General features: G+C 39.5%; 1 protein-coding gene across 1 annotated transcript in view; it reads right to left on the reverse strand.

Annotated features, from left to right (window-relative positions):
* Positions 1–62: 62 nt before the first annotated feature.
* LOC104490126 (BTB/POZ domain-containing protein 7) overlaps positions 63–11,443 on the reverse strand; it is a gene marked incomplete at both ends in the record, with an annotated part of 17,728 nt that continues 6,347 nt past the window's right edge. The window contains 3 exons of the mRNA XM_010132375.1: positions 63–223; positions 2,382–2,457; positions 3,785–3,993. Of these exons, the coding sequence (XP_010130677.1) occupies positions 63–223; positions 2,382–2,457; positions 3,785–3,993 (446 nt within the window). The remainder of the gene's footprint in view (positions 224–2,381; positions 2,458–3,784; positions 3,994–11,443) is intronic.

An 11,443-nucleotide genomic window follows, 5' to 3' on the forward strand; every position in this document is an offset into this window, starting at 1 on the left:
CACTGTAGCATCTGAAGTACAAAGAACCCAGAGACGGTATTTGCATGAGACTACTGACTTACTGCATCACTCAGTACTTCACTATTCATGGGTAAAATGTGCTCAATGCGGACAAAAGGTAAAAGTGGAGACAGGATCTCTCTCAGCTCCTCAATGTCAAGATCTCTCCTCTTCACACCTCTTTTGTTCACACTGTGAGCAGTACCACTGAGCAAATTAGGCTCTGTGGGAAGGAACAAGAAATACTAAGTTTACGTCAAAAAGTTTAAATAGGAAAGCAAGAGTTAGAGGGCCTATAGGAAGTTACAGAAAAGGAAATTCTAATTTTAAAATCAACAGTACTTATCAACATTGTTCCATAAAATTATTTTATGCCTTAAAATCTGATATGAAGCATCCATAGAGACAGATTCAGTTTATACAAGCATGAGCCATTTGCACAGCTATCAGTTTCAAAGTGTAAGCCAGGGAGAAAATACAAAAATAGTGTTTGGGGTAAATGTTTATAAAGCTCTATCGAGAGTTATGCTATGGAAACATTTGTACCTGCCTGCCAGCAATTCCCCCAAGGACTCTCCCGCAGGTCCTCTCCCTTCCCCCAGCAGTTTTCAGACTTATTTTCTACAAATTAAGGCCTGAAGAGTACACTGTGAGAAATTATTCTAGCCTCCTGGTGCAAACCACCTGAGTAACAGCTGTGTCAAGCCCATTCCAGTTGCTCCTGCAGTCACAGGATATCTGTTTGTGCCAAGACTGGGAATCTCCCTAGAGACTGCAAGATGACAATGTACGATACACTCAGGCCATTCTCCCTCACCTATATTTTAGGTATTGTATCCAATTTGAATTTGTCTAGCTTCACTCTTTGAGGACATCTGTCAAACACACCCATCCTCCTGTAACTACAGGCAGCTCAAGTTTTAGCTACAACCCATTACAATCTCTAATGCCTTCTGGTATTGGACTGATTCTGCCACATATTCAGAGCTTCAAAATCAGGAGGATCACTGAGGAATTTAGACTAAATTAGGCCCTAATCTTACAGAACTTGGCATAGCTCTTATTTTTGCTTTTGGTTATCACGTTACCTGATGATCCAGGAAAGAAAAATGAGCCATTTACTTAATGAACACCACAGACCAGGAAGCTGCACAATTACTCCAAACGAGCAGCTTCTCCTCCAGTCTGGGTCTGTTACTGTTGAACTGGTTCCATTATATTCCAGTGTGCCTTAAGACAAGCACTTAGAAAAATCTTGTTTTGAAAACAGAAGGTTAATATTTACTTGGGTCACTAAAAGCACATAGTTTAACTGACTTTTTATTGCATTTCACACAACACATCCATAACAAAGAATCTGTATTACAAGCAATAACAGTGGCTATCAAAGACATGGCCAGCCCTCCAAAGACAGTAGCCACACCAGCACTGCTGTTGTCACACAGGTAGGTTCTTCCCTTTCTGTTCCTCTCGTTGTACTACATGATTGACACACTGTGGTGGGGATGAACTACAAGCTACTTGCATCTGTTATTTGGGAAATACAAATTTAACATAATTCCCACACACAATACATGTGAGATTGCCATTGAAGTTACCACTATAGAGGTAATACATGTCTGAGTTAATAAAAAAAACATTTATATCTAACTTTAAGAAAAAACACACTGACACCACTTGATGCTTGTTTCTCACTACACAGATTTCTGTAGGAGAAACATACTCAAACTGAAGTGAAAGGCTGACGCAGTAAACTAAGACTACTGTGCAAAGCCTGCATGAGCAAAGAAGTAAAAGATACTGCAGGGGGTTTTATTTGATGAATTAGCTACAAGAGAAATAATTCAAAATATCAGGAAATCAACCAGACTTCAAAATCAGTTGTAGAGGTTGAAAGGACTTCCAGAATTTCGGTCCACATGCCGCAAGGCAGGGTACAGCAGGTTGCCCACAGCAATACCCAGTTGGGTTTTGAACACCTCGAAGGATGGAGACCTTATAACTACTCTGGGCAACCTGTTCCAGTGTCTAATGATCTTCACAGTTTCTTGTGTTTAAACAGAATTTTGTGTTAATGCTTTACTGCCTCTCATTGCGTCCTGGGTGCCCAGAGAAGAGCATGGCTCTATTTTCTTTACTTCCTACCATTAGATATTTACAGACTTCGCCAAGATCTCCCCTAAGCCTTTAATTCTTAAATTCCAGCTCCCTCAGAATGCCTGCATTCTCTTTTTTTTAGAGAACACAAGCTCCCCCCAAAAAGTGCATTTATTTAGTTTTGACCATACTATGAACATAGATTAAATTTCCTTAAGCTACAGACTACCCACAAAAAAAGAACTTGCATGTATTTTGATTTATGTGGTTTAAAGGATCCTTACCTCGATCTGCTATTCTCTTCATCAACTGGTGTTCTCCCCATTTAATCAGATATTTAAGAATATCTTGTTCACTTGCCTGGTAGAAAGAGAAAATCAATCTATATAGGCTTAGTTAAATGTCACACCAAAAAATTAAAACCAAAATAAATTTTTTTTAAAAAAAAAAATCACATACACAGATCTTTTGCAGCTATAAACAAACGCAACAGTACCAAGAGTGAAGTATTTGTACTTTGATTTCCTATACCACTTCCTCCAAATCCCCAAGAATTTTAATGGAATACTACTGGTATATCAACACCATGATTTATAGATTCATGTCACTTACTGAATCGCTAGGAAGAGAAAAAAATTTCTAAAGAAGAAGAGAATTTGCCTAGCATGAAAACTTACACGTTAAATTTGAATGATTAAGTTCTAACTGGGTCGATCTTTTTTTAACATTACAAATTCACCATCTGCACTGCCTAGAAATCTATGAAAATTATCAAACCAATTAGACTATAATCTAGGTGAAGAAAAAGATTTTCAGTAATACTGTAAACAAAACAACTTTGCTTATAGCAACTTTTAGCTATATATATGTGCTAACCATTCAACACTTTTAGAGGAAAAAAAATGTACTGGAAAATTTAAATTTATCTGTGTAATTTCTTAACTAGGGTAGGAAATTTAAGTCATAATACACACTGTCACTTAAGGTCAGCAATGCTGTTATTGTAATTCCTAATTTTTTTTTAAAAAAAGACTTTAAATAATTTCTAACATATTATATTTGAAAAAAGATTGGAACGGATATGGTTAAAAAAGCAGTCATCTTTAAACTATAAAAGGCTGGTCATCATTATGAAAGTATCTCCTTTGAAAAGAAATGGCAGCAAAAATCTACAAGCTTTCTATTAGTCGTATGGTTTCCTCTCCCTAAAACCCACAGTGAAAGTCACAAAACCTCAGAAATTCTGCAACACTTGTCAGAAAAGGTATTTTTATTTCTCCCCCTAAAAATAAAGGCCTTCTGAACAATTACTACTTTACTAGCTCCCACTGCGCCCAACTAGGATGTACATTGTTACAGCAAAACTACTACTGCCAAACAATTTTATAAAACACTTAAACACATAAGGCAAATGTTAGGTTCAGAAATGCTGCATTTAAAATAATTTGCAGCTATTTATAAACTATTATCGGGCTTCTAAGCAATAGCAAATACCACCAGTCTGGGTTGTGTTTCAAGCCAAGAACAAAATAGTTTTCTTAATCCAACTTCAATTTCATTTTTTAAATATCAGTGTTCACACACACCCAGCCTCACCTACAATTTAAAACGAGCTTCCACTGTCTCTAGAAACGGCATAACGAATCCTGCTTCAAGCAGGACGAGCTGCATTCTGCGTGCAGGTTACCTGTAAATAGTCAGACTGAATAGCTGTGAGCAGGTGGTCCTTGCTGAGTTCATAGAAGACATCTGAAGTCATGACCTGGGTAAACTCCTCACAGAGGAAATGTAGCGCTTGACGATGTACCCACTTGGATCCGTACGGCTGAGAACTCCACTTCAAAATGGCAATTAAGGTGTCTAGTGAGATGCTCTCAGCAATAATATCTTCACAGCCTAGGAAACAAAGCAAAAAATCAATGATGTCGTTACAGAGGCACTTTGCTCCTAAGGGAACAATACATACGGCTAAATCTGTAATACAAACGCTTGTATGACTCCCAGTGTGAATAAAACCAGAAGTGCCCTATAGACCAAGGTTGCAAACAGGGTTAAATTCTGACTAAAAGTATAATAGTTTTCACTGTGGTTTAGGGTTCCAACTACACAGTGATTTACCTTTTAAACGCACATGAAACACGTCTGCTGTCATGCCTGGATGAACAACTGGAAAGCTAGTTCAGCCCTACCAGAAGCTCCTTTGGTTAATATACATTACCTGTTTAACACATTTTAAAGTTGCCTACCCATTTAAATTTGGGTCACTATTGTTTGCAGCAGATTAATAGAAGCCAGTAAACCATAAGAGAGGTAGGATTTTTGTCTGTAACACTTTGCTCATGGAGCCTCCTGAGATGGGCAGCAGAGGAGCAGAAACGAGAGCTGTGACATATTCTTGGTACTCAGCATAAGGCTGAGGGTAGTTAAGCAGCACTTTGACTCACTGAGAAGGCAGAGCACAGTGGCTGGCTGCTCTAGGCCACCACCACCCTGGTCTCCTACCAAGGAGGGGATGCCAGGACAGGGAGCACCTCCTCCGATACAGAAGCAGAAAGTGAAGCATCCAAGACGTAGGTATTCTGACTTGTGGTGAGGCTGCCACAGTTTCTTTGTACCCATTGCTGCAGTAGTACTTACGGTTACTGAGCTAAGAGAGATGGCACCACAGTGTTGATAATTTAAGTCTCCAATAGCACTCTGCTGATTTCATTTGTACATCTGGTTTACATATACACAGAATTCTATTTCTATTTGTACTACAAAGAGAGCAATTTTAAAAAATCCTATTCTAGAATGATACATTCCAGTCTCAACCCACTACAGCCACAAAATTACAGCTGAGCTTATGCCCATGAGAGGTCCCTGGACAGTTTAGAGCAGCATGCTTAAACTGCAATTATTTTACTTTTTATACATCATCACTTTTCTCTCAGTTTGGAGGATATTTAAAAACTAAACTTTATGACAGTTGTTTAGAGAACTGTATCTCATTACTGAGTTCTTGGACTAAGTAGGAGAGTGTTTAGCACAGTAATCTTAACGCTTGTCAAGACAAAGACAAAAGAGGATCTGATGGTACACGTTGCATACATGTAAAACACACTAGCAGCAATTAACAGAATTGAAAGAACATTTTACTGTTAACCAGCATACAGAATACGTGTTGACTTTGCTGCAAATAATATGAAGAAGTTATTACAGAGTAAGTAGTAACAAGTAAACATGCTACTTCAAGCAGAAGGTATCCGTCAAAGGAACTACTTAAGAGCAAAATCACTGAAAAAGGAAACATAAACCAGAAGGTAAACAAGCAGCTACTAGGAAGTAACAGTTTAAACACTAAGCCGGTTATAAATTTACCTGTCCTATTAAACTCATGTATTTCTACTAATACTATAAGAAGGCCAGCATGTTAACTATCACGTTATTAAGATTTTCTAAACTTAAGTATAAAAACCGCCACAGTAAATATAAAAAAAATGCTCAGTGAGAATGTTTGCAGCAAATTCCAGGAATAACTCTGAACGTATACATAGTTTTGGAGATAATTTATTTTTTGAAGGAATGTGAGAATAAAGCATGCGGTCCCCAGTAATAAATTTTACACCAGTTCATACTTAAAATCTCCTCAACGTGCACGTGAATGATTTGTATTTCACATGTCCAACTCACCTGAGAAAGAGACCATATATCAATGCAGCCACTGACAGAAGGTCTAGCAAGAATGTACACATTTCTGAACAACACACTAAAGGTGGCATTATGCTACTCATCCCAAGTAAGACTCTTCATTTGCTTTTGACAAAGGCAAAGTGTTGAGTCATGTTCAATGCACTTGCTTTGTCCTTTCACAGAATGAAAGAGCTTGGAAGCGACTTCTGGAGATTACCTAGCTCAACCCCTCTGCTAAAGCAGGTTCACTTACGGCAGGCTGCACAGGGTCATGCCCAAGCGGGTTTTGAATATCTCCAGAGAAGATGACTTCACAACTTCACCAGGCATCCTGTTTCACTGCTCTGTCACCCTGAAAGTGAAGAAGTTTCTCCTCATGTTCAGAAGGAACTTCATGTGTTCCAGTTTGTGCCCACTGCACCTTGTCCTCTCTGGGCACGACTGAAAAGAGCCTGGCTCCATCCTCCAGACACCCACCCTTTATATCTTTATAAGCATTGAAGAGATCCCCTCTCAGCCTTCTTTTCTCCAGGCTAAACAGACCCAGGTCCCTCAGCCTTTCCTTGTAAGAGAGATGCTCCAGTCCCCTCATCATCTTTGTAGTCCTCTGCTGCACTCTCTCCAGTAGTTCCTTGTCACTCTTGACTGGGGAGCCCAGAACTGGACACAATACTCCAGATGTTGTCACACCAGAGCAGAGTGGAGGGGCAGAATAATCTCCCTCAACCTGCTGACCACACTCTTCTTTATGCACCCCAGGATATCATTGGCCTTCTCCACCACAAGGTCACACCACCAGAGCGGAGTGGAGGGGGAGAATAATCTCCCTCAACCTGCTGACCACACTCTTCTTTATGCACCCCAGGATATCATTGGCCTTCTCCACCACAAGGTCACACTGCTGGCTCAAGGTTAACTTGTCCACCAGGAATCCCAGGTCCTTCTCTGCAGAGCTGCTTTCCAGCAGTTATTCCAGGGTTATTCCTTCCTAGGTTCAGGATGGTACTGGAGGGGGAGAATAATCTCCCTCAACCTGCTGACCACACTCTTCTTTATGCACCCCAGGATATCATTGGCCTTCTCCACCACAAGGTCACACTGCTGGCTCAAGGTTAACTTGTCCACCAGGAATCCCAGGTCCTTCTCTGCAGAGCTGCTTTCCAGCAGTTATTCCAGGGTTATTCCTTCCTAGGTTCAGGATGGTACACTTGCCCTAGTTGAATTTCATTAGGTTCCTCTCCATCCAGCTCTCCAACCCACCCAGGTCTCACTGAAAGGTAGCACAGCCTTCTGGTTTGTCAGCCACTCCTCCCAGTTTTGTCTCATCAGCAAACTTGCTGAGGGTACACTCTCTTCCTTCAGATAGGTCACTGATGAACATGTTGCAAAGGACTGAACTCAGTATGAATCACTGGGGAACACTTAGCTACAGGCCTCCAACTAGACTCTGCACTGCTGATCACAACACTAAAATGATTTGGTCATAGCTACTACTCTGAAATTTAAGTCACTGAAACAATTTCAGAGCAAGTTTGTTTACATGTTCCCAGATTGTACTTTTGGCTATGTAAAAGCAAGTATTTGATGGTAAATAAAAGAAACCTGCAACATCAGTAACATCAAAAGAAAGGTAGCTACATTTTTTCTTCCAGTTCTTTACCATTACTGAAGTAATATGGTAGTCTCAGAGCTACCTATTACCATTAGGTTACATATTATTATTACTACTACAAGTAAGAACAGATGCTTTACTATAGATACTGACCTCTAACCTGCATGGTGAGGACTAGCCCAAAGCGCATAGCGAACATGCAGTGAAGATTGGTTGGAGGCACCTGGAACATCAGCCTGATCATCACCGGTACAGACGAGAGCAGAGGATGAGAGCTGCTCTGAAATACACACCTTGGATTTTGGTACAGGTTACAGAAATTGCCCCTTCCAGATGGGGGAATTCCCCGGAATCCTGAAGGATAAACTTCACTGTGAAGTCTTAATTTTTGTCTAGAATCTGAAAAACAGTACTTAAGCCCTAAACAAACCTACCTTAAAAAAAAGTTCAAAAAAGCTTCAGGATCCACTTACAATTTCCCTCACATTTTTACTTACATAGTTAATGGTTGACAATGCATTTAACTTTGTTGCCTGTGTTCCTCTTATCTTCCCCTTTGGGAAGGGGAAGGTGAAATTAGCAGCAAATCTGGCATGGCAAATGAAAGCTGCAGTATGCTTAAAAGAGGAGTTTGCTTCCTTGAGTAAGAAACACAGAAGACCCTAAAGACTTGTTTCAAACAACTACTGTGTTGCACCAAGTCTTGCTCTGCTAAATACTAACACAGCTTTTTTTGTATGCAGTTATTGTTTGCATGCAAGCTGACTTCAGCAGATGATTACATCCCCTGAAGCCTAAAGATGACACTTAAGGACGGCTCCATTTCAAAGGCAGTATGCAAATCCACTCACTGCAATCAGTTACAAGAAAACTCAAACTGTAAGAGCAAAGAGACTTATCTCAAAGTGAATGCCATTTCTGCTATTTCATCTGACATTTATTTTTGAAACAATAAGGTTACCTGCCTCCTACAAAGACAAAAAAGTTTCTGCGAAAAAGGCAGTTCCAAAAATCTGAGCAACACTGACTTACAGAACCAGATCATCAGCTCGGCCTCGATTCTTCTGTCAAGTCCAATTATTGCACAACTACCAATAATACGACATCATCAGGTGAAAAGCTCATTTAGGATGCCTAGCAAATTGAACAACTTTTCCCAAGTAATTTTAGCAATGTGTCAGAACTGCAGGACTATTAAAAATATTTCTTCTGAAGTAAGTATAAGGTAATAAAGTGTTTTCTGAACATCTAAGTAAACTGGGGCAACCCAATTCTATCTATGGAAGAAAACCAATTTCTTCTCCTCTTTGGCAGTTTTTTTGCTTTAGCAAGCATCCACTTGGCAAAAAAAGCAGTCATCCAACAGCCAGAATATTGTTCTTCACAGCAGAATAAAGCATTTTTCTCCTCTAAGTACTATTTTATAATAATCAGGCAACAACAGGCTTTCCAAGATCCATGTGCAGTGTCCCAAAGTTCTCTACTACAAGATTTTGTGACCACTAGTATCTTTCAGAGATTCAGCTCGGAGAAATGAAAGATGACTTAGCACATTCTGGACAAATGAGGCTATTCCATGCACTCCTTTTGCTGGATACCAAGAGGTCTTGCCTACGAACAAATCCATGCTGCTTCCCCAGTTCTTTCGCAAATGCAATTCCACAGCCCTTTCAAAAATAGCTAGTAGCTTAGGATCTTATCAAGAGTTAACAGAACTTCCAGAGACTAAGTGCCTTCAACAGGTGGAAAAAGTGGAATTAAGCAACACTTTGACTTCAAAACTGTTAACTTGATTTAACTCATTCTGTGGTGGAGACCTTTCCCCTAAATTTAGGCAAACCAGTGGAGCTAAAAATAAAAAAAAAACTACTAAGAATTCATCTCTACATTGGAGTCTAGAAGCTATTCAATATTTTCTTAAGTTCGTCGCATTGGGAGAAACCATGCTGGCAATCAGGCATCATACTTTGAGTTTGCTAGCATGTAGAGAACAGTTCAAAGGCGTGACCCGCAGTAGTCTGGTCTGCAACATGTTTGGAAGTTCTGGAGATGCTCCTCTTGCCCTGAGCACCCTTGCTGCTCTAACCAAGCTTCTGATGGGAAGAGAGAAAAAAAAGGAAGACATTTGTTCAGCCTCTTTTCCATGTTCTACAGACTCCAAACTGCAGATAGGTCAAATACTTGCTAAGGATTCTTTAGAAGGCAGCTCACACTCACAGGCTGTGGGAGCAGTCATGGAAGCTAAGCCTCTTGTAAAGTGGTATTAAACCAGACTGTCATCGTCTAACACTCCATAACTCCTGCTCTTCTATCACACTAGCTTGGCTGGCTACTCAATGAACAAGTTAACTGAATTCTGTTAGTCCTGCTTCCAGTAACATTAGATCACCAATAGCACAAACCCTACTGCCAGAAGAGAGAACAGAAACAAGACTATACCACTTTTGACAGCCAAACGACCTGTGTCACATTCAAACTGACCTCATACACCTTGAGACATGGCAATAGGAATGTAGGTCCTCCCCAGCAGTAGGCAAAACACTCATTTCAAAACCAGTTAAGTGCAAGTCAGAAGACTTACATAGTACAAACAGGAAACCACACCTTCTTAATTGATTATCACGTAAGAAGCAACTTCTTATAACTATATTGTGAACAAGGGATCTTGTTCAACATCCATCTTCTGGATGCCTTTCCCACTTCATTAACATTTATTGCCTCCCTGCTGCACTATATTCTGTCTTAAAGGAACACTACCAGTTTCTAGCTTCTTGAAGTTTTAGTGCTTTTCCATCTCCTCAAATTGTTTTAAAAAATAAAATCTTTAAAAGGAGGCTAAGTCAATCGTTAACTGATGCCAAGCCTGTAACTTGCAGGTGCATTATTTTCCACATTTTAGAACTCTGAAGCAGACAAGCTGTGGTTATGTGAAGGTGCAAAGCTACATACATGTTTTGCTGAAAAGAAAACAATACCTAAGTAGCACTGGCGATAAAGAAGGGCTCAACTGGCATTAGTAGTCAAGCACTGTTGAAGTCTACTGCTAAATTCAGTAGCTCTTTCAAGCTATTTTTAATACCTCTGCTGATTTTTCCAAGCACAAAAAACATTCATGTACTCCCATCCTTGAAAGGCTGAATTCAAAGTACATCTATTATGGCATTGTTAAAGCCTAGAGTTTTATTTTTTTTACTTTATTCAAATAAAAAGCCAATGACATTATAGCCCTTCAGATTAACTGTCAAAGCAAAAATAAAATATAATCTTGAAGGTTAGGTCAGGCAGCATTTTGTCTTATGCTAACCATCCTTCCACAATGAAAACTATGTTATGTTGAATACAATATAGCATATTAACCAGCCATTGGAAATATGAAATGAGGGAAAAGAGAAAAAGAAAGCAACTTCTGTTATTTAAAAATATTTTCATTTATGATATGGCAGTTACAAAGCTGTTAAATATTCTAAGGTATTAAAAACTGGATCTTTGAAGTTGTAAATTTAGCCGCAAATGTAAGGTAATTGTTATATGTTTAAAACATCCAATATTTGTGGCAAAAGCTCTTTAATGTTTTCTCTTTCAAACAATGAAAATTAATTTACTCTTCTGCTCCTGCCGCATGCAAAATGCATGAATTTAGCAAGTCTGAAATCTGCATCTACATCTCTGGCTTCTTGCTACCATCAGTTGATAATGGCCCTTGACTCAGCTTGAGGTTTCCTTCATAAGCACATTCAGCAGCAGAGACAGGCAGCACAGCTGATCCAGCTTAAACAGAAAACAATCATGGGTCAGAAACAGAAAGCTGTCAACTCAACCATAACAAACCAGAGGGAAGAACAAAAACAACGAAGGGCTGAGGAAGGACAAGCTGATGTTTGGAGGGACTGCCATCAGCCACCACTGTTCAGTATTTACACCTTCCTAGAACACAGGTGGCTGAAAGAAACATGAAAACAGTGACCAGATCTGTTTCTCTGCAAACTATGACACTGCAAACAAATTATGTACCCACTTGCACAACTTAGTCAAATTCTTTACCCTTGCACATAATCCTGGAAT

Source organism: Buceros rhinoceros, unplaced genomic scaffold, assembly GCF_000710305.1.
Source record: "Buceros rhinoceros silvestris isolate BGI_N320 unplaced genomic scaffold, ASM71030v1 scaffold8313, whole genome shotgun sequence".
Classification (NCBI taxonomy): domain Eukaryota; kingdom Metazoa; phylum Chordata; class Aves; order Bucerotiformes; family Bucerotidae; genus Buceros; species Buceros rhinoceros.